Consider the following 23,640-nt stretch of genomic DNA (forward strand, 5'->3'; position numbering starts at 1 on the left):
AAGTTTTTATTTTCAAAACTACCGCTCTTTAAACTAACATCTAATTAATTTCTATTTTTACTTAAAATTTTATTCAAAAAAATTATTTCAATTACATGGTGAGAGACTCAAATTCTGATGGACATTGATGCAATTTAAAAATACAATTTATAGTTTATCAATATCTTTTTCATATATTTATTTATAATTTAATCATCATCTTTTATCTTTCAAATTTAACTATGAAAAATAACAAAAAAAATTAAGAAATTAAAATGCTATGTTCCAATACTGCCCTCTTAAGAAGCAGAGTACAATTTTTTATTTGCTTTTGTCCTACTAGAGAATCTCTCTTTGCTTTATGCCAGTAATGGCTGCTTGTGCTTTACATTATGCAATGCATAATCTCTTTTGCAATTCGTGCAGCAATTTAGGACCCACTGTATTGACATCACCTGTTCGTTTCAATAACAAAAAAGCGGCTCGATCAGATTAATTTTCCGTTTAAAACCTATCATAATGAGATCTATCATCTTAACGATCGATCACCTCACCTGCACCAAGGGTCAATATAACGATTTCACGAAGAGGGTCCTTGCATATCTCAAGTGCTAGTTTATCAACCACGTCATCCTGGAAACGGTGAGGGACTTGAGAATCAGAACTTATAAAAATAAAAATTGAACACGTACGAATAAGGACCGAATTTAAGGTCATCCGTAAAGGCTTAAAGTTTGGTACTACCAGAGAGGGGATGTATTCGGATGTAGAACTGATGATTGAAGTAGCTAAATCCTTTCCACAAACATTCCGTGGACCTGCTTCTCGGACCGAATAAACCTGACATCACAAACTGGTAATGTGAGTACTGTTCCCGGAGATAGAAAGTTCAACCAAGGTGACTGATGTATTTGTACCGCTGTAACCACAACGTGATCTGCGTGACTTAATGCAACAGCAAAATCATCCTTTAAAACAGCTAACCGACTGCAAAACCGACCCAAAACTTTAAGTCATCTAAATTGTACAAATATTATTATGTCAACAATTCATGTATTGTTTTAAGTGAATGCCTGTATGTATGAGGCTGGAATACCACCACTAGTCTCATTGATGGGAATCTCTGTCGTGCTGCTTGAAGAACAAAATATACTTCGGTTGGATGGTGTGCATAATCATCATATATATCACATCCGTGTATTTTTCCAATCCTCTCAAAGCGTCTAGAAAGACCAATGAAATCGAGCAAATGTAACTTTAAAGAGTTTATTAGTTCATGTACTTGTCTTCGGCCTTGTAAGAGTACCGTCACTGTGGCAATAACCTGCACAATATGTAATGGTAAATTATACTAAAACTAGTCAATAAACCTCTCAAATTTCAGCCAGAGATGAAAAGCTCAAGATACAAGTTGAAAAATACACCGATATAAACATACAAGCTTATATAATCCTTCTGACAACACAGAGAACATGATCACTAGAAGAAACTAAATTTAAAATCAGCGCCTTTTTACTCACAGCTAGAGAGTTGAGGACATTATGAGCTCCTGGAATCTGTAAGCTAATATTTGCCAGTGGCTGTCCTTTATGATACTGAAAGTTATAAAAAGAATTCCATAGAGTGAAAAACAATTTAAAAAGTAAAAAGACATAATTACACACATGGAGGGTCACAGCTAATTTGCATTTGTAAGCCAGGAAACATAAGTTTAAAACTATGTGAGATGATAAGTACCTCTCTATATTCACTATATTCGCGAACAATACGGATAAGTAGCAAACTACAAAATGCTGAATAAAATGACCAAGTTTTGTACTTGGTTCCTGAAGTGCTTATCTTACTAGGTAAAACAAACCAGTTCAAGTTCTAGAAGAACCACGGCTCAAAAAACATATGCAATCAATGTTTCTTAAAGGACTTGTAGATATTTTAAAAATCCTGTTACATACGTTTTACATCATCTCAAAAAGCAATCGAATAAAATTTGATAGCTTTCTCCGATTAGGTTGTCAAAGCAATAAAACAGCGAGAACAAAGAAATTTAGGGCACTTACAAGTACATAGTCAGTGCCACCCTTTGAGTTGGGACAAATTGATGAAGCATGCCATTCGTTAGTACTTGAAATTCCGTAAGTTATTATGTTATAACCATCTACATCTGAACTTGTAACCGACATAGTTCCACTTGCATGCTCTGGTTTACTTCCTTCACTCGTGTAATCTAACAAGGAACGTGCACCAACACTGTCGGTTCCCCTCCAAAGGAACTCCCTCTATTAGAATAACAAATTTTATTGACTTCTGGATGTGCTATGCAAATGCATGCGGAAATTTTTTTAGGACATGTCAGCAGACTTAGCATGAGTTTCAAACACCCTTACTAATAAAAGAGACCGATAAGTAATCACCGGTCAATGACAATATGCTGAAAGGAACTTTGGAGGTAAAAGTACCATGGAAACCCCTGTATTAGGAGTCAGATTGCATTTTATCACTTTTACTCAAAAAAGGGACAAATTAGTCCTTTTACTTTAGATAAAAAAGCAAACTAGATCTTCCTGTTGAAATTTTTATCTATTTTTATTATTAAAAATTGGTGTAATTGACAGAATAACCAAACAGTTACCTCATTCTAATGTACATGGACTAATTTTTAACTGTAAAAATGGATGGAATTTTTAACAAAATGAACAATTTACTCTTTGATCTAACGTATAATGACTCATTTACCAATTTTTTAGTAAAAGGGGTAAAATGCAATTCAACTCCTCGTACAAGTGCCTCCATGGTACTTTTACCGAACTTCAGGGTTTTAAAAAGAACATTCAAAGATGTCACAAAAATGGGATATGCGACAACATAGTTCAGCAAAGCATACTCATCCCCACATATGATGAGATGTCCACCCACTCTGATTCTTTTGAGGAACCTCCTGAAAAATGTTTTAACTGCTTCCTAAAAGACAAGAAAAGATAATTTCAGCTCAAACTAACCCGAGTTGCCAAAGGTTTTACAGCAAAATTATTGATAGCCATAATTATTTGACAATGAAGGACAAACCTCGTCTTGAAAAAAATCCACATGCTCCCACTCCACATTTGTTACAACAGCTATGTAAGGTGACAACCCTAAGAAGCAGCCATCATATTCATCAGCCTGCCTCATACATTAAATGGAAATGTTACCATACAAGTTTAATCACATATCCAAGGAAACCCGACATCCTAATGCCTTATAGCCCAGAGAAAAGGACGAGGAAAAAGTTATATGAACAAACATCAATCATTTTGATCAATTTGAAAGAAAATCAAAATAACCATTATTCCACAAGAAAGATATTCAAGTACTGAATTACTACCTCGATTTTACAAAGTTTTTATAATGAAATCAACTATTAATTGGAAGCAAAACCATCCTTATATGTACTGCAAATGTTCATCATGTTCATAACACAGGTTTAATCGGTCATAGAAACAACAACCAATCAAAGTATACCTCAAGCACAAAGTGCGGACCATCACCCCAGATTACATTTCCACCAGGAAACTGCAAAAAGGAATCCATTCGGAATAATGTTAAAGATGAGGCAAAATGCATAGCTAAGCTAGCTTTTGTACAAGTTGCAGTTTCGAAATGTTTGCCTGCGGCATGGAAGCGCCTACTACAGCCATGAGATCATCTCCCATTGCTTTCAAAACATAAGCAAGTAAAGCAGAAGTTGTACTCTTCCCTGAAACGTGTAACAGAAACTATATGTTTATGGAAAAAATGATGAATATGAATTAAATAAAGCTATCTTCACTATGCTTCCAAAACATATCCATTATACATCTAATGAAATTTCAAATGTAAAATCTAAGCTACAATGAAAATTGAATGTTAGGCAGTATATAGGGTAAAAGTGCCATGGAGGCTCCTGAACAAAGAGCATTTTCACCCTTTTATTCAAAAAATGGGAAAATTAATCCATGTACATTAGATTAAAAGAGCAAGCTGGCCCTTTCTATTAAAAATTCTATCCATTTCTATGTACGGGGATCAATTTACACATTTTTTAGAAGAAGGGCAAAATGCAATCTAACTTCTAGTGCAAGGGCATACACCATACTTTTACCCAATATAAAGATGAAGCATAGCATTGCAATAGCATAATAATGCAAGCCTTTATACCATGAGTTCCAGAGACAGCAATCAATGTGTGATTCTCGGTGAGCTTTGCCAACCAATAATCTCGTTTGTAACTGAGATATAAAGAACACAATAAGCACCAAATACTCTCCGCCATCAATCAAAACGAACCAGTAATTGTAAATTGGAAGAATTTAGGGAATTAAAGTGAGCTAATTAAAGCTTAATACTCACACAGGTATTCCAATTGATTTGGCATGTAAAACCTCAGCATTATCTTCACTGATAGCACTAGAAACAACAATGCAATTGGGGAATCTGGACCCATTTTCGCTTTGAATATTTAACGTAGAATGACCGATGTGCAAGCGTACACCAGCTTGTTGAAGCCCATCCATGAAACTGCTCCATTGTATATCTGAACCACTAACCTCAAAACCCTAAAGACCAAATCAAACAAAAAAAATCATTTTTTCTTTCTCGTTAACATCACACTGTTAGTTCAAGAACTCTGCAAAAGCTTACTTGTTTGACAGCAATCAAAGCTAAAGCCGACAGCCCACAACCTCCAACACCTACGAAATGAACCCAGTTTTGTTGATTTCGATCCTTTAGATGTTCTATGTTGCAGTGTTGTTCCCTTTTGGTTGCACGAGTTTTTAGAAGTGAGATACGACGATTCTTTTTCGAAGCTAAGATGCATTTCTCCAACACTGTGTTTTTGTAGCGTAAACCAGTTAAGTGGACTTTTATTTTGACTTTCTCGAGAAAATTCGGCTGAAAATAGCGCGAATCGCACACCGACGTCAAGGGAGATGTGCTCATGTTTTTAGTACTGCATTGATTTTCTTTCTTCTTTTTTGCCGTGAAAGTGGCGGATAACGAGGGACATGGTTTAAATTCGGTGTACTTGATAGCTAAAAGCGTCATTGAAGCCTTGGATGCGTTTCGCCTCTACGATAAAAATGAAAAAAGTGAAAAAAAAAAAAGTAAATTAGTTATATCCAATGTTATTGAAATTGGGCCGGATTGACTCATCAGATCGTAAATCAGCTACTACACTGATCCAAAATAAAAGAAAAAAATGATTAACTCGTGAATGGTTAAATTATGGTTGAACACGAATCTTAAACCGAATAAACCAGTTCAACCGGTATTCATAACATTGGGGCCAAATATCCTGACCCAAAAGAAAGAAACACTTTTGACCCAAATCATGGCCCAAGCTCTATATTTTCTAAACCTAATCCATAATATTTCAGGCCGAAAAATGGAAAAAAAAATATAAAAATTAATATATATTGTTGAACTGATTTTCAACTGGATGAATCAGATAGATTGAAAATAAGTAGTTTTATCGGTTTGATTATGGATTTGGTTTTTAAAATATTAGTTATGTCGATGAATAAGCTAATCATTTTATTAAAAGTTTCATCTATTTTTATTGTTAATAAAAAGTTTTTGTACACTAGGATGAGATACACGTAGTATGTCATGTTTCATCTTCTAATGATGAAAATTTTAAAAGAAAAGATATATTTACTTTTTAATCTAATGTATAATGACTAATTTACGTATTATTTTAGTAAATAAGACAAAATTCAATCTAATTCTTAATACAGGGGCTTTCATGATACTTTTATCATGTTGGAAAATTATTTTTGAATATTTTATATATATTTGAAGAAACCTTTTATTCGTATTTTAGTTTTTATTATGAAAAAATTTAATTGTTTTAATAAAAAATATTAAAACTATACATAAACTTTAATTCAATATTCAGTGTTATACATGAATTATGATTTTGTATGATTTTATAAATAAAATTTTTATTTGATTCAATTTTCACAAATTATTAACAACATTATCGAATTAGGACCATTTACATTGATATATTGCATACACAAATAATTATATTAATCCGATACGAAAATAAATGTATGTATTTATTTATTTAAATGTGTACAATGAATCAAAATCAAAACCCCGTGTGTTGACTTGATGGCCAGTGTGTTTATTGCTCTAGGTGTGGTTTGGGTTTGAGTCGCACTAGTCGCATTACTGTTAGGGCTTTGCCTCCTCTTGTATTTCACAAAAAAAAAAAGTTTCATATATATATATCCATAAATCACAAATCAAAGTTAATATATCAAATTACACATTGAACTAAAACTCATATATAAAATTAATATTTATCCTTTTATTAATAACCTAATCTCGATCCTCACTAATCTTTTATATAAACCTTTTAAAAAAAATTAAAAAAATTAAAGAAAGTTAAAATTTATATTTTAGATTGAATTAAAATTGAACAATTATAGATGATAGTCTATTCGATTTCATCTGTGGAAACTTGTAGTACATATTTTGCCTAACTTACACGGCTCTACAATGCACGAAAGAATGGAAGTGATGAAACTAATTGATTTAAAGTGAAAATTTAGGAAAAGAAATTGGTTATGAGAATTGAATTCCAGTGGGCAGAACAGAGGTTTGAGTTACGTGGTACTCATTATAATTATATATATCAACGAGGCTGTAATCGAATAAGGTTGAATTTAGATGTAATAAAATTGAATTTATTAAAATGTTGAAAATTAATATTCAATTTAAGTTTGAAATTGATTTGAGATATTTATTCATATTTTAGCTTCAACTGACTTTATATATTCTATTTATACGAAATAAATTATTCAAATTATTAAGAAAATAATTATTTGACATATGTCTATTTCAGACATTTACATGCATACAAGTAACATACGTTACTTTAAATAAATTGCAAATAAATGGTTAAACACATGACATAAGTCATTTTTAGCCCCTGTTCTTTTTATTTGTAAAAATTAGATGTTTTTATTTTTAAAATTTTAAAATTTAAGTTTAATTGTTAAAAATATTAAAATTATTTTATTAAAGTTAAGTTTAATATAATTTTAACTTTTTAGATGCATTGCTATTGAGTGAGTTTACTTTTTTTTTAAATGTCGAACTAATAAATTTAACGAGAAAATTGTAACAATATTAAAATTTTAATTTAATTTTTAAAATATAAAAATAGAAAAATTAAAATTTTAAAAGTATTTTGAGAAAAATGAATTATGTCATATTTTAACTTTTTTAAGGATATTTTAACCTTTTACTTTTTACGAATTATGACAAAAAAATTTCCCTTACTTTTTTGAATTTCGGACCGAATAGATTCGGTGGGTCCCAGACAAAGTTATTGGTTAATCAGCTAGTCAGTCGATGCATGCCACGTCAGAATGCTTTTAGATCAAACGGTGTGAAGAGGACGAAAAAGTGGAACCTTTTAGCCATACGAGCATGATATCACCGTTGATCAGAAAAATGCAAATTTCGCCATATTGTAGTTTCCTTCTACGTAAAATAATTTATGCCAATAGCTCCGTATGCTTTAATTAGGTTTTAGTTTAAATTTTGCGAATAAAAAAATAATATTAAAATTTAAAAGAGTTTGTTCTTTTTAAAAGTTTAATATAATTCAAATTCAGATTTAATATACAAAGATTTTTGTATATATATTAGATTTAAAAGTAAATTGATTCTTCCGTTAAAAATTTCATCTAATTCTATTGTTAAAAATTAATGTTTGTATGTCAACATGCAATATACATGACACATCACGTGTCACTGTCTTATTATCCTGTCAATCACACTAATTTTTAATAGTATAAATTGATAAAATTTTTGACAGAAATGACCAATTTGCTATTTGATCTAACATATAATGATTAATTTATTCATATTTTTAATAGAAAACAAAAATGAAATGCAGCTCCTAATACTAAAACTTGCAAGATACTTTTCCATGTATTCTCTTCAAGCGTATGCTATTTTTTCATAAAAATTTAATTATATTTTCCAATAACAAGCATTAAAAAAATTTACTTTTCAATTGAATCATAGTTCTATTGACATAGTATTGTTGTCAATATAGAAATATGTGAGTTTGAGTGTGTTAAATCGCATTATCTTTTTATTTATGAATTAAAGAAGTACTATGACTAACTCTAAACATTGTATAAAAAAAATAGATATATTTTAAAATTATTTAAGAATAAATAAACAAAACAACATCCAATTGGGTTATATTTAGAAAGCTTTAAATCTTGCTTTATTTTATTTAATTAATTTTTACTGTAACGCCACCTGATCAAGGATTTGCTCATAATTATAGTTACTATATATAAATTGTTGCACATTAAACCATTCTCTATATGTAAGTTTCTCTTTGGCAAAGAAAACACAGGTGTACCTCACTAGTTTTCACTTATGGAGTTCTCGAGAAAATCCCTTGTAATCTATCTCCATGCCATTTGCACATCCCTTCTATTTCAGTTTTTCTTTTCTTTTCTATTCTTGTTGTTTCTCGAGAAAATCCCATGTCGTATTTCTTTTCTTTTTTTTTTATCGATGAAAATGGGAGTAAAAAATGTGACGAGAAACTAAGCTTGTTTGTTTCTTTTTTTAGGTGATCAAGATGTTGATCTCAGCAATATTTCTATTGGGATTATCGAGTTCGAGTGTAGCGGAGTTTCGACTCGCCAGACATGCGACGACGAGTACGACGATCGAGTATCCGGCGTTAAACTGTCGGAAACACAGTGCGGTTCTGACGGAATTCGGTGGTGTTGGTGACGGCAAAACATCCAACACGGAGGCGTTTAAAGCTGCGATAGCAAATCTCAGCCAGCTCGCGGAAGATGGTGGCGGAGCACAACTTGTTGTCCCGCCGGGGAAATGGTTAACTGGGAGTTTTAATCTCACCAGTCATTTTACTCTTTTTATCCATAAAGATGCTGTTATTCTTGGAACTCAGGTACTAATATATTTTTACACTTCAATTCCATATCGATGATAGAAAAAATAAAACCACATTACTGTTGATTTTCGGTGGATAAATATATGTAAATCTTATTAATTATTAAAAAAATTATGAATAAATTTTTATTTGATAAATATATTCATAAAAAATTCAAGAAATAAAAGAGTTTTTGGTTGGTAATAGAAAAATTGATTTTTGGTTGATGAATAGATATAAATCTTATTATTTATAATAAAAAATTATGGATACTTTTATTTAATAAATATATTTATAAAAAATTAACGTAAGAAATAAATAAGTTTTTAGTTGAAACCGATGACAGAAAAAATAAAGACGGTTGATTTTCAGTCGCTGAATAGATATAAATCTTATTAATTATAAAAACAATTATAGAACAAATATATTTTTAGAAAAATTAACGTAAAAAATATAATTTTTTTAATAATCTCATTATAGGAGGATAATGTACTTTAACACACTCAAACCTACGTTTTCATATATTGACAATAATGTTCATGCTAATAGAATTAAAACTTAATCAACAAAAAAATAAATAAATTTTAGTTAAAATAATAAAATTACACTGTAATATTTTAAATTTAAATTTTATTATATAAAATTTTCTCAACAAAAATACTTGATATTTAATAAAATAATGAATTTTACAATTAAATCATAAACTCATTAAATTCTTTAAATAATATATATATATAAACATTTGTTTCAATATAATTTAGATCACCAATAGCTGACATTTCACTCCCTAACTTTCCTTTTTATTGACTGAGTTTTCAACCCACTTTGAAAAGTTTGGATGTTTCAGGTACTAGAATATCTACCTTTTGAATATAAGACCAATTTATTTAGGTTCATGCATGTGGTATTTTTATGTTCAAATCAAATTCACATGTTTATTTATTATCAATTGATTTTATAATATCAAAATCATGTTTTATTATGCGTTGTTTGGAATATTAATAATTTTCAATTTATTTTTATATTTATAAAAGTATTATGGAAGTTTATATTATGAATAGGATTGTATTTTATCTATTTAAGAGTAAATTGATCTTTTTGTTAAAAATTCTATCTATTTTTACTGTTAAAAAATGACTCATACATGTCAGCATAAGATACATGTGACACGCCACGTGTAGCTATTTAATTATTTCATCAGCTATACTAATTTTTAACTGTAAAAATGAATTAAATTTTTAACAGAAAGAACCAATTTACTATTTAATATAACATAAAAAAACTGATTTACTTTTTTTAGTAAAAAAAAAGCAAAATAAATTGATTTGACCAACAAAAACCTAGACCAAGCTTTTATTCCAAAAAAATATAAGCCATTGTTACCTAACATTGTAAACAAAAGTGTGGAGTGGGAGAACTAACTTTTTTTACCAACAATCGAATACATTAGAACCAGAATGTACCATTAATATTGTTGGAGGTTAACGTTAAACTAAATCTTTGGAAAAAAACAAACAGGATGAATCAGAGTGGCCTCATCTTCCTGTTCTGCCATCTTACGGGAGGGGAAGAGACGCCCCTAATGGAAGGTTCAGCAGTCTTATTTTTGGCACCAACCTCACAGATGTCGTCATTACAGGTAAATTCAACACTAATACCTATCAAATACAATCTTATAACAATTAAATGCAAGCGTAAATTTATGGTGTTTATGAGCCGGACCTAACGTATTTATTGAACATATGTGGTGGTTTGTAACTTAAGGTAACAACGGTACCATCGATGGCCAAGGAGCTTACTGGTGGAAAAAGTTCAAAGAGGAGAAATTAAATGTAACCAGGCCTTACTTGATCGAGATAATGTATTCTAGTCAGGTGCAAATTTCGAATCTCACATTGGTTAACTCTCCATCATGGAACGTTCATCCCATATACAGCAGGTTAATCCGGTCTATCGACAATTTTAAATTTTAATTGACCATTTTTTGACTCGAAATCGTAATTGCAGTGATATAATTATCCAACACTTGACCATTCTTGCACCAGTTGATTCTCCTAATACAGATGGAATAGATCCAGGTTTGCTTGCTTTCATAGTTTGTAAGTTTTTTTTAACTCATTTAATTACTAATTTATTAATTTATTACTTTTTCTTTTCCAGATTCATGCACAAACACCAAAATTGAGGACAGTTTTGTAGTCTCGGGGGATGACTGCATAGCAGTCAAAAGTGGTTGGGATCAATATGGAATCAAGTTCAACATGCCAACCAAGAACTTAGTGATTAGAAGATTCACCTGCATATCTCCTGACAGTGCCACCATTGCTCTCGGGAGCGAGATGTCAGGTGGGATCGAAGATGTAAGAGCCGAAGACATCACGGCAATCAACACTCAATCTGGTGTGAGGATTAAAACAGCTGTGGGAAGAGGAGCTTATGTGAAAGACATTTATGTTAGGAGGATCACATTGAATACAATGAAGTATGTGTTCTGGATGACTGGCTCTTATGGCTCGCATCCAGACCCCGGTTTTGACCCAAAAGCATTACCCGTAATCAAAGGGATCAATTACAGAGACGTTGTGGCTGATAATGTTACATATTCAGCAAGACTGGATGGGATCGAAAACGATCCTTTTACGGATATTTGCATTTCTAATGTCAATATCAAACTAACTTCAAAGCCAAAGGAGTTGCAATGGAACTGCACTAATATTCAGGGAGTTACTAACCAAGTGACACCGGAACCATGCAACTTGTTGCCTGAGAAGGAGATTGATTGCCCCTTCCCTGAGGACAGGCTGCCTATCGACAATGTCAAGTTGAAGACTTGTTCGATCAGCGGCAACTTCTGATGTTAAATTATACTACTGCTTATAATGAACCACAGTACCACACCTACTTTAGCATCTGAGAGAAAATAAAAAGAGAGATGTTTTGTCAACTTATGTCATCTATGTTTAGCACCTGATTAATGTTACATTTTATATAAGTTTTTTATATATAATATAATGCCCTTTATATCCTACCATCTTTACTACACATTCATCTATTCATGTTAATAATGGTAGAGAATGCAGAAACCCAATGTAATGACACCCGATAGTACAAACAACTTTTAAAAGATTCAGTAAAGACTAGGAATTAGGTATCTAAATTAAAAATCTCCAATGGAAAATTTTCATTCCTGAATTCGTATACAAATTAATAAAGCCTTATATGCAGCATACAGACCTTCGTGGGTACACAAGGATATAGCTTTTCATGGCACGCAAAGCTGCTCAATGTCTTTATTGTCGATTTGTCTCCTTACTGGATGTAGCTTGATCTCATAAAGCTTTGGCCAGAGTTTTCCAGTAACTAGAAGGAAACCAAAAAAAAAAAAACTCAATATATTTTGGTCATTTTAACCACGCCAATGTTACTCGGAATCGGTGTAAATTTCAAATGGGTATACTCAATTTTTTTAATTATTTTTTGATATATTTGAAATATTATACCCTGTACTCATGTCTGACACTATAAAAATAGGGAAGTAAATGATGATTCTGAAAGCCAAATCGATCTTAGAACTTACCAAAAATGCGATTTTTGTTGCTATCCCAAGCAATGCCATTTAAAACATCAATTCCCTGAAACATAGTGAAATTTTGGCATTCATGAGTTAGGCTGGCCACTCGGCGTAAACATTGATGAATTGATGCAACTATTTAGCAATGAGATTAAGATAAGTAAAAGCAACCTAAAGAGTATCTATCATCATGCAATTTCTAATTAAGTTCTTACGTTATATCCAGCTGCTATGAGTCCTTGTCTGTAAAACACAACGAACAGCACGATGGATTTAATTGTTAAATCATCAACAAACTTCAAGTATACCTTAAATGGAGACATTGATCAGGATTTCCAAATAAGCATAAAAAAATAAACCTTAAAGTCGGGAGAAGAATCCATCCAAGCATTCTACCATCCTTAGGTGAGATTCTAGCAATGCAGTCAGTCTACACAGAAAGAAAGTAGACTTCAGGAAGTAATTTTATGAATCATCATAAAATTAAATAAATTTTATACCGAGGAAATAGGACATATGATAAAACAAATTGGTTCTCATGAAGACAACTTTGAGATAAGACACGTCTAGAACAACAAGTTGATACGTTGCACCACATGCAAGTGCAAGGGAAAAGGATTTAAAGTTCATACATATATAATATATATTTGGATGGAAGGATCATTAGGAAATAGCTTTCTGTGCAAGACATTAATATAATAACCTTCGTCAGAAGACTTTGTTTAGAATGTAAAGAACTGCAAGCCAGTCAAATAGTTGCCTTCTTATTTTCTTTATGCTATGCTGTCATCAAAGCACAGAACATTGCATTCATTCCATAAAGTGGACAAGTTGTTATAAAGCCAGTTTCAACTAAGTTTTAAGCAATGAATCACAATAACCATGCCACAAGAACCACAAAAATAAAATTCTAGAGGTACAAAGGCATACCTGCCAAACATTTGCCCATATTTCACCATTTATATATTCCAATTCATTCAGATAGCGTACTTCACGGCCATTAAATTGGATGACTTGCTTTCTTGTGGCTGTAAGATGTTGTAAAAGAGAGTATAATTAGAAAAAGGATGGTGAAAACGGAGGATATATTTAGTAATAGTAAACGACACTCAATTATACAGTGAAATGCACCATGAATAAAGTTGGGAGCAATAACAAAGTTGAAACCACTAAATGAAGGGGGAACATATAATCATCAAAACATTTGTGCAAGGGCAACCTTTTAATGTTTGAGGATCTATCTGATACAGTGTCGAAGTCCCATCACTTCCATATAAGATTTTGCCATCAGTTGCTAGGCCCCAACCATCTTCCATCTGATGTGTAAATCGATCTAACTACAGTGAATATGACAAAGTAAAACCATCATGGACGCACACAAATCCATACAACAAGCATTGAATACACTTCAATTGAAAAGAAGTAAAACGTGATTTGACAATTAGATGTTTAAGAAAGCAGTAAGATTTTGTAGTGAGATATAAACATGATGATAATTTTAGTCAGTGCGGGTGGATGGGGAAGCCAGTGAGCCAGATTAAGCTCATGACAGCATAAATCAAATAGGTTAAGAACTCTGCAATATCAGTATAGCATTGAGCTGACTAGCTTCCCAGCAATGAAATTGTACAGAAATAGAATAATGGAAATTTATCAAAAGTCTATATTAAACTCAACCATGCATGCTCAGAATGCTCAATAAATGAATATACAAAATGGTAATGCAAATTAAACAGCCAAATGGTATAATAATGTAGAGACTGGAAGCACAAACTTTCTGCAAATTTTTTGTGTCATATATGAAACCAATTTTCGTCAACCAAGTTACTTGGAACAGCCTACAAAAGAACATAAGAACTATTACATTAGTCTTAATAGCACGCAAAAGGTCATGCCATGTAAAATTCACAAATACAGAACCTTATTAACAGAAGCCATCCAAATGACAAAGCAGAAAACCGAAGTAGATGAAGAGCATAAACATCAATTGAAAGCATATAAATACAAAGCAATTTACCAAATATGAATAGAATTTCCACCGACTGAAAAATGATCTCTCTAAGTACTTTAAACTCAGAGGCAAATCTGAGGGGTGGCAGGCAGGCCCCACCCAAATGAAAAAATTTCATTTCAATCTCCTTATAAATAAAGAAATTATAAATTAATGTATGGTAAAATTGCACTTTGCCCCCCTATAAATGAAAATTTTCATGTTGGTCATTTCAAAAATGATGAGATCATAAACGAATACATGATAAACTTATATTTTGATCTCTCGAAAATTTATTCCGACCCTCGCTAAAAAATTTTTTGGCTTTGTCCCCTGTTTAAACTTCAAAAAATCCAAAAAAGCAGCACATTTCAAAGGCCTTGATGGAAGTAGAAAGGGGAGAAAACATGGCAGGAAGAAGAGGAAGAAAAAGAAGAAAGGAGATCACTGTTTTAGAGAAACAGTGGAGCCAAATTCTAACAGCTGAATTACTTCTAACTAACCTTTCACCGAGAAGGGTTAAACCCTCTCCAAAAAATGAATCAGGCATCTTGTGAAGAACCTCAACCTGTATGTATAGAAAACCATCAGTAAACAAACTTAGAATTCCAAAAAATAGTTTGCTTCAGTTTACAACCAAGGACCTATTAACTGATTTGTCACTTGGATTAAATCAAAAGCCATTTTAAGTTCTTAACCAACCTTAGTTAACAGAATATAGCACATATACTGATCCCATAGTAGCATACTGCATTCCTACTAGCTAACTTTCAAGTAAATTTAACTATGTTTTCATTAATTCATTAAGAAATCTCAATAAATCTTAGTGTTACGTGTAGACAAAATTGTTCTTCTAAATAATACTAATATGTGTTGATCTTATCATACAAATGGATGACAACCAAGAACCAACAAGCTCGAATGGAAATCAAAAGGCAGGAACTGTGTACCTTTCCCGTCTGAATAGCTACTCTGCGAACAGTTGACTGAAACCAAAAGATAAATTAGGAGGTTAAGAAATGGTTACGTATCATTAAAATTCAACCCTAAACAGAACTGATAAAGACACAAGACAATGCAACCTAATTTTGGAACTGAAAATAGATCAACTCGACCTACAATGAGATAGCAAACAACTAACCTGCTTGTAAAGTCCAGTTGACTCGTATAAGGATTCATTTCCAGCATAAACAAGGCCCTGAAAGAAGCAAAAAAACCAAACAATTTCAATTCAAAAATATAGGCAAAAGCGAATTAAGGAAAACAGTGACACCGGAAAAAAAAACCCTTAAAATTTCATCTACCCATTGCTTTAGGGATTTACCTGAGTGAAAGCACGGGGATCGTGGGGGAATTCATTGACTAATTCAAATCCGTAAATCTTAACGGAGTAATGATCCGACGATATCTTAAACGACGTGTTTGACGAAACTCCCAAAACAACAATTACACAAACAGGCAACATAATCGAAATTAAAATGAAGAATCTTTTGAGATGAAAATGCTTCGGAGATGCCATCGGGGAGGAGGCGGGCTTGGAGCTTGACCGCTTGCTGTTAGGCTTCTTCTTAGACGATTTGGACGCCATGAAAGCTCATTGGCGCGAGCCTTTGAAATCCGAATATCGCGGGTTTTGGAATTTGATAAATAGGGTGGCGGAGGAATTTCTTGTAGGCGGCATACGACGGAGGCTACACCTTAGCTATGGGGGGAACATGGTTAAAGTTGCGCATTGTGGTCCGCAGAATTGGCTGTTTGGTCAACAAAGGTTCGTTGACTAAGATCCTTTTGTGGATGAACAGTAATGTCCTGCCAACAACCAGGTGTTGCCAATCTTCACCCGTAGCATATCCCGTTTCCTTGTCAATTTTTCCTCTTTTCATTTTTTCTTGGGTTAAATCCTTATTTTAGGGTTTCACTTGCAACTATTCGCAAATTGGGCATAAACTTTTTGGGCCTATCTCATAACTTTAATGGAGATATTGTTGTTAGAGTATTTATACTCAATTTTATTCTCGATTTTTGTCTCTCTACTTTAAAAAGAATTCAAATAGATATACAGAATTTGAAAAAAACACTTAATCCACTAAGAAACGTTTTTAACATTTTTTATCTTAACGGGGTTTAAACTCGTGCTCTTCAATGACATTAGTGAATAAAAATACTACCACTTCATTAGTACTTCCGTTGAGGGTCCAAGATCGGTCAAATAATCAATCCCCTCAACAATAATGTAACCCAAAATCATAAAGTAAAAATTTAAGAAAACACTACCACTTCGCTGGTACCTCCATTGAGGATGTGAGATCGGCCAAAAAGTCGATCCCCTCAACAAAAACCTAATCCAAATTCATAAAGTAAAAAAATTAGAAAAACAAAAATAAAAATTCAAAAATATCGAATTTCCCTGCTATATATAGTGGATTCCATTATAATTTAGGTTAATATATTATTTGATATTTAATTTTGGCTTCAATATTTAATTTGGTATTTTAGTTTCTTTTTTGTCCCAGTTTGGTACATGAGTTTAGCTTCGATGTTCACTTTGGTACTTAAAATTTTAATTTGATACTTGAGGTTTTTTTTGTTCCAATTTGGTACCTAATTTTTTTTCTTTATCCCAATTAAGTACCTTTTTTTTTACTAAAGTATACATGTCAAACATTTATTAGGTCACGTGATGTAATTTAGTCTAGGTATTAAGTTGAACCTTGAAGGCAAACTCAAGTACTAAATTGGGGAAAAAAATCTTTAGTTACCAATTTTATCCTTTGAGGCAAACTTAGATACTAAATGTTATGGTAAAAGTATCACAGAGGCTCTTGTGATATGAGTCAAATTACATTTTACCTTTTTACTGAAAATTTGTACATTACATCAAAAATCAAATTAGCCCTTTCTATTAAAGATTTCATCCATTTTTACTGTTAAAACTAAACGTGATTGATGGAATAAGTAGACGTTACCTCATGTTGATGTACATGGAGCAGTTTTTAACAATAAAAATGGATGAAATTTTAACAAGAGAACTAATTTGCTCTTTTATCTAAAATACAATGACTAAATTGCACATTATTCCAGTAGAGAGAGTAAAATGTAATCTGACTCCTAGTACAATAGCTTTTATGCTACTTTTACTCAAATATTACATTAGCCCTTGTAAAATTTTTAGGGTAAACTATACCTAAGGTAATTAAACTATTGGTAACTTTACATTTTTATCACTCAACTTCAAAAAGTTACAAAATGGTCACTGAACTATTTGAAAGTTATTTTTTAAGTCTGGCTAATGAGATCTAAGCAACGATTCGACAATCAATATCATAAATCAATACCCATCAACGAGTAGAAGAACATACCTTAGATCTAAGTCAATTTGACGATCAATGTCGAAAATCAAAAAAGAAGGTTGTTTGAATTTTGATTATTAGATTCATGACATTCAAAATTATTTCATAAAAGAAAAAAACTTAACTATAAAAGAGACGGGAATGAGAGCTTTCAATTGATGCAGGCAGTGTGAATAAAAAAATGTCATATATCAATGATTTTAACAGCCCAATGATTTAAATGAAAACTTTCGAATAGATCAATGACCATTTTGTCACTTTTCGAAGTTGAGTGGCCAAAATGTAAACTTACGAATAGTTTAGTGACATTGGTATAATTTTCCCTAATTTTTAGTACCGTACCTCCCTCCAAATGGGCTGCCTGCCTGCCAGTGCCAATTTCGGCCTCGTACTGATACTGTTAGTCTCCATAATCATGTGACGCATAAAACAAAAAGGTCCTTGCACGCAAGTTCTCACTCGCCCTGTACTCTATACTCTCTTCTAGGCACTAGCTATATATAAATTTAAAAAAAAAACACCAATTTTTTTTTATTTCCAAATTTGTTATCAATTTCTTCATGTTTTCTTTGCTTCCAAACAGCACACATTCCACGTACGAACATAATTTTCTCGCCAACTTTCTCCAGGAAACAAAAATTCTCATGCAAAAATGCAGTTTGTCCTCTCTTGACTCAAATTTTCGTATCTGTTTTTGTTTTCATCGTATAGGATTAGAAATTATACAAACTTGTAAGTGTGTATAACACTATAACTGCGTTCTTTTGGTATATTATTTCAAAATTTTGACATAGGATTATTGAATCGTACACTTTTTTTCTTTTAGAGATGAAGATGAGATCGGAAAATGAAGATCAATGTTTAGTGCTACGATCAAAATCGGAGGATACAACTCGTGATTTTCACAAGTAATTTTTAATCTCGATCTCTCAGCTCTTGTTTAATGTCTATATACAGTAATGATTTGTCTGACTCTTTTTTTTTGCACTTTTTTTAGTTATATACGATTTGAAAATGTTAGTAGCAATACGGTTAAGAACGTTGTTTGGTTGCCGAGAAAAACGTAAGGAGAAAAAAAAAAGGAGTGAATGAGTGATGTTTATGAACTCCATGCAACTACTTCCCTGTTTTACTTGATGGCAAGGTTTTAGAGGATTTCGTTTTTAAATTCCAATGGTGCAAACAGAGGACCGTAAAGTCTATAAGCAGTAATGATTTGTCTGACTTTTTTTCGTTATATACGATTAGAAAATCTTAGTAGCAATACAGTGAAGAACGTTGTTTGGTTGCCGAGAAAAACGTAAGGAGAAAAAAAAATGGAGTGAATGAGTGATATGTTTATGAACTCCATGCAACTATTTCCCTATTTTACTTGATGGAAAAGTTTCAAGAGGATTTCGTTTTTAAATTCCAATGGTGCAAACAGCGGACTGTAGTAGTGCAAAAAACCAACGATTTTATTACTATTCAGCAAACAAGTAAAGCATGGATACTCAGTACTTATAATTTATTTCTTTTTCACTTTTTCTTTTTGGCGCAGAAAATCAAAACGTTCATATTCTAGAGAATTTCTCTTTTCCTTTGCTAAACTTGATACATGTAAAAAGTTACCTACTGGATTTGACAGTTCAACACTAAGGTAATATATCACATTTTATCTTTTGCATTTTGTTGCATCAATGTTCTCAAGATAATTTTTGTGTTTTTGTGTTTTTTAACAGAGAACTTAATGATCAATCAACTAGTGTGTTGCACTCGTATCATGATTCAGGTTAGAAGTTTCTCCTTGTTTTCCCCCACTCATACTTCAATTTAAAGATGATTAGCAATTCCTAGTCGTATGGTAAAAATGGTATTGATTGATTGTGTGAGCCATTTTAAAAATCAAGTTAGAGATGGCAGTAGTGGGTTGAGTCATTATGATATGAGCTGTTTTATGTTGTTTCAACCCATTATTACTGTGCCTGTTTATCATTGTTCTTATATAGACTTCGACATACATTACAGTATGTGATTTCAATTGAGCATGACAGAGACATCATAACGATCATTTAATTTTGTTTAATTGAGTAAAAAAGCTATCTAATTACAATTTTTTAAAATTAGTGATGAAAATTTGTCTTCGGTTCCTTTTAAAAACCAGAGTTTGAGGTACTCATATAGTCATATAGTTGAAGCTGCTCTTCAATTTCTTGCTTGTTGAACCATATGTGTTATTGTATAGATGCTAGCAGATTTCAAAGCAGTCTATCTCATTGTTCAAGGCGAAATCCTGAGCAAGGAATTTTGGGAAGTGGTGCAAGAGTTCATAGAGATATAGCAGAGACTATTATTCCAGTAGTTCAAGGCAGTGGCTTCCACCTACTCAACAGGAGTGTTGAACCTTATCGGCCTCCACATCTATGCAAGGTACATGCAGATAATACTATCTGATTCATCTAGTGCTAGTATCAAGGATTTTCAATTGATTCTCTTTGTGTCTTTAATCTCTGTCTGTGGTACTTGTATTCTATCAGCAAACATTATATTTAGTTTCATATCACATTTTGTGCTTATTTCAGGCAAAATATTATTCAGAAAGAGACTTATTTCAGGCAAAATATTATTCAGAAAGAGAAAGTAAGGACCATTACAATGATGAAACCTTTGGTTCCCCTGATAATCTGAGTCAAGACAGAGCAGAGGAGGAAAAAATAAGAAGAGGTAGAATCCAGTTTTCTGGTGGTTTATGTTGTTATTGCTTATGAATTTCAAGGTTTCAACCAGGTAAAGCTTAAAGATATGTAACTTTCCCTGTGTTCGTTGAACAACCTTGTATGCTTAGATTCATTTGAATTGATGAGGAAGGAACAAGAAATGGTTACTCAAGAAAAGCAAAAGTTCATCTGTGATGATCATACAGAGAATTTGAAACCATATATTGCTATAGCATTGGAGGATTCTGAAGGTGATTTTGAGTCCAAGGGATCTGAGGTATTTCAAATTTCTATTTTTAAGAAATTACTATCTGTGGTTAATGATTGTTGATTAGGTATAACCTCTGATAACATTTTTTTATTGTTTGACCAGTCTCGTGATGTTAAAGAAGGTCAATCTGAGAACCCTTTGGTCTGTTCCTCTGACTTAACTCATCTGCTTGCTGAAGGAGGTATACTAAAAAAAAGAAAGAAACACAACAAAAATATTATTCATGTTCCTTCAGCTCTTCAAAACTTTCTTAAAAGTGGGATTTTAGATTATGGGTGAATGTCCCTTAGAGGTCCCTATATTATAGGGACTTGATCAAATTAGTTCCTCTACTATTAAATGGATCAATTTAGTCACTATACTATTGAAAAGAATAAGGCCAAACTTGAATAGATTTAGTATTTACTATTTAACAAAGATAATATTTTTAAAGCTTCTATGATTCTGTAAATGAAATTTTTTGTTTAAAATTGAACTGCAATTGAAAAAAATTAATTTTCAAGATAATTTTTCATAGTAAATGTTGTATTACAATTTAGATTTTTTTTAATAGTATAAGAACTAAATTGATCCATTTAATAATAATGGACTGATTTGATCCAATCCCTATAATACAAGGACCTCCTAGGTACTTTAACCATAAATTATGTTTCATATCCTTGCTTCGTTAATCAATTGGCTTTTTTTTTTGGGGGGGGGGGTGGAAATTCTCTAGAGAAAATGACTGCTGTTGATCAAAAGGCCATTGAGCATGACTCAACGAAATCTTCTTTTGGAGCAAATGGATCTGGTCACAATCTAATGAAATCTGTTCCCATTCCTGTCACAAAGCGAACCTCTACGGAATTGTACGGACCTTGTAATCCAGGAGTTATTTCTTGTGAAAGCTTGGAAGAACCAATTCTGTCAGAGATCAATGGACATTGTTCAACTCAGAGATCAAATTGTTCCTGTTACGATGAAGAATCTCAGAACATACTTTCATTGTTACGGAAAGAAGCAGGCTTGACAGACCTGGTAGAATCCTCAAAGCTAAATAATACATGGTCCTTGGATAAATCCTATGTTTCTGAAACTGAAATTGACAACTACCAGCTAAACAAATTTAAGAAGAATCTTCATGGACCTATCTCTAGATCAACAAGCACCAAAAAAGACTTGACAAGCAGGTTCAAATGGGATGATTCAGTGAAGTCTCGGCCAATTGGAAATGTCGAAAGCATCGAATTCTCGAGCTTTCTTGTGCAAACTAGTGCAAGTAAAAGAAGCAGTGATCTTCAAGATGCGCTAGAATCAAAGAACAGTTCTCTGTGTAGTTATGATGAGCTTGAGATTTGTTTGCCAGATGAAGATAGCTTGATAACCGTAGATGACTACATACTTCCACAAGAGTCCTTGTTTGTGGCAGCCGATGAGAACAGATTCGATCTAACCGGTTTCGAAAGTTCTGCTTTCGTTCACCGTTCTCATGATCTTACAAGCTCGGAAACTTATTTTAACAATCCGTACATGCAACAATCTAACCCACAACTCCGCCATTCTCAGCTGAAATCAACGAAGGAACGAGTAAGTTGTTCCGAGTACGAAACAAGTCGAAAGAGTTCCATAATCAAGCCTAGAGATTTAAAAAGCTATGCCTACAATCTACAAGCTCTTCAGCACTTCCCTACAAATGTGCATCACACACCCTCCCAATATTTTCGGGCTGCTGCAACAGGATTTGATCATTGTATGGGCTATCATCTCCCTCGCCAACAAATGTATGGGCTGCCAAGAGCTGCATTTCCTCAACACACTTCAGATCAAATGGCTTGTTATGAACACGACCAAGACGCAACTTTTAATTCGTCCCTGAATTTTAATCGACAATAACTCTCTTCAAAATGCCAGTTCCAGGTAAGGCATCAGCTTCATAACTTTTCGAATGAGTTGCAGATTTTGTATAGTCTCTAACCGCACTTTGACTAATTGATGAGTTTATCAATGGAAATACTAATCAGGGTAAACTTTTACAGGCCTTCCGAGATTGTAATCGAGAGCGAAGCCGATGGATCTTCGTACTTCGGCTGGCCAAGTGTGGAATCAGTTTGGAAAACAAATTGAAAACAGGCCTTTGGCAGAGGTAATCAGCTACAAATTTTCAGCTTTTTGCTCAACTTTGCAATTGTTTAGCCAGATTCATCTTTTGTTCAATCTTCTCAAAAACCGCTAGGTAGGTTTAAATACAGATCGATGAAAACGGATATAGCATTTGATATTTGGCTTTTGTAAACAAGGATGAAAAGGAAGTTTTATTACTAAAAACTCGCGAAAAAACCCCTACATTTACTCGTAAATAATCGAATTTAGGCTAATATAGGTGCGAGTGTCAAATGTCGTAACTATTCTAAGCTAAGCTTATGATGTGTTGGTTAAAATGTCACAAGTTTTTATACTTTTTTGTAGATTTAAAATTTAAAATTTATTTTTTAAATTTCAAAAATTTTCAAAAATTTTCAAAATTCAGATTAAACTGTTAATATTATTAATTTTTTGTTGTTAAATATGTTATTGTGATATTTTAAAATTAAAAGACTACTTGTGAGTCATGTAATTAAAAATGACTTTATAATAAATTTAAATTAAAAATAATAATTTTTTAATAGTGTTAAGAGTTAGAACTCAATTTTGAAATCTAAAAAGTAGAATAATTAAATTCCTAAAAAAAATATAGGGACTAAATTCTAAATTTACAAAAGCACAAGGACTTTGGCATATTTAACCATTTGAAATATCTTATCCTCCGTACGTATACGCATCTAACACAAAGTTCTCCGACAAAAAATGT

General features: G+C 32.4%; 4 protein-coding genes across 5 annotated transcripts; 2 read left to right on the plus strand and 2 right to left on the minus strand.

The window, feature by feature from the left end:
* Positions 1–96: 96 nt before the first annotated feature.
* On the minus strand, positions 97–5,071 carry LOC107904593 (UDP-N-acetylmuramate--L-alanine ligase). Its single transcript, XM_016831010.2, has 14 exons — positions 4,636–5,071; positions 4,345–4,550; positions 4,153–4,223; positions 3,624–3,712; positions 3,478–3,528; positions 3,043–3,138; positions 2,861–2,937; positions 2,037–2,226; positions 1,500–1,574; positions 1,053–1,303; positions 897–966; positions 724–819; positions 534–612; positions 97–434 (listed from the first exon to the last, which is right to left on the minus strand). Exons 1-14 carry the CDS (start codon positions 5,038–5,040, stop codon positions 370–372), a joined length of 1,821 nt encoding a protein of 606 aa, XP_016686499.2. The 5' UTR covers positions 5,041–5,071; the 3' UTR covers positions 97–369.
* Positions 5,072–8,345: 3,274 nt separating this feature from the next.
* Positions 8,346–11,953, plus strand: LOC107904590 (probable polygalacturonase). Its single transcript, XM_016831007.2, has 6 exons — positions 8,346–8,430; positions 8,606–8,953; positions 10,454–10,574; positions 10,700–10,874; positions 10,943–11,013; positions 11,096–11,953. Exons 1-6 carry the CDS (start codon positions 8,407–8,409, stop codon positions 11,788–11,790), a joined length of 1,434 nt encoding a protein of 477 aa, XP_016686496.2. The 5' UTR covers positions 8,346–8,406; the 3' UTR covers positions 11,791–11,953.
* LOC107904592 (glutaminyl-peptide cyclotransferase) lies at positions 11,370–16,435 on the minus strand. 2 transcript variants are annotated; one of them, XM_016831008.2, is made up of 12 exons: positions 15,821–16,435; positions 15,638–15,694; positions 15,447–15,482; positions 15,000–15,064; positions 14,281–14,344; positions 13,726–13,843; positions 13,437–13,534; positions 12,866–12,936; positions 12,722–12,749; positions 12,513–12,567; positions 12,170–12,295; positions 11,370–11,845 (listed from the first exon to the last, which is right to left on the minus strand). In XM_016831008.2, the coding sequence occupies exons 1-11, from the start codon at positions 16,082–16,084 to the stop codon at positions 12,198–12,200; spliced, it is 954 nt and encodes a 317-aa protein (XP_016686497.1). In that variant the 5' UTR covers positions 16,085–16,435; the 3' UTR covers positions 11,370–11,845; positions 12,170–12,197. The 2 variants fall into 2 exon arrangements, 1 of the variants encoding a protein (XP_016686497.1); XR_005920908.1 differs by lacking the exons at positions 11,370–11,845; positions 12,170–12,295 and adding an exon at positions 13,210–13,289.
* Positions 16,436–18,386: 1,951 nt separating this feature from the next.
* Positions 18,387–23,234, plus strand: LOC107902528 (uncharacterized). Its single transcript, XM_016828693.2, has 10 exons — positions 18,387–18,578; positions 18,673–18,754; positions 19,387–19,485; positions 19,568–19,617; positions 20,071–20,255; positions 20,408–20,549; positions 20,671–20,819; positions 20,916–20,994; positions 21,529–22,709; positions 22,829–23,234. Exons 2-9 carry the CDS (start codon positions 18,675–18,677, stop codon positions 22,683–22,685), a joined length of 1,941 nt encoding a protein of 646 aa, XP_016684182.2. The 5' UTR covers positions 18,387–18,578; positions 18,673–18,674; the 3' UTR covers positions 22,686–22,709; positions 22,829–23,234.
* Positions 23,235–23,640: the final 406 nt, after the last annotated feature.

The sequence above is a fragment of the Gossypium hirsutum genome, chromosome D11 (assembly GCF_007990345.1).
Source record: "Gossypium hirsutum isolate 1008001.06 chromosome D11, Gossypium_hirsutum_v2.1, whole genome shotgun sequence".
Classification (NCBI taxonomy): Eukaryota; Viridiplantae; Streptophyta; class Magnoliopsida; order Malvales; family Malvaceae; genus Gossypium; species Gossypium hirsutum.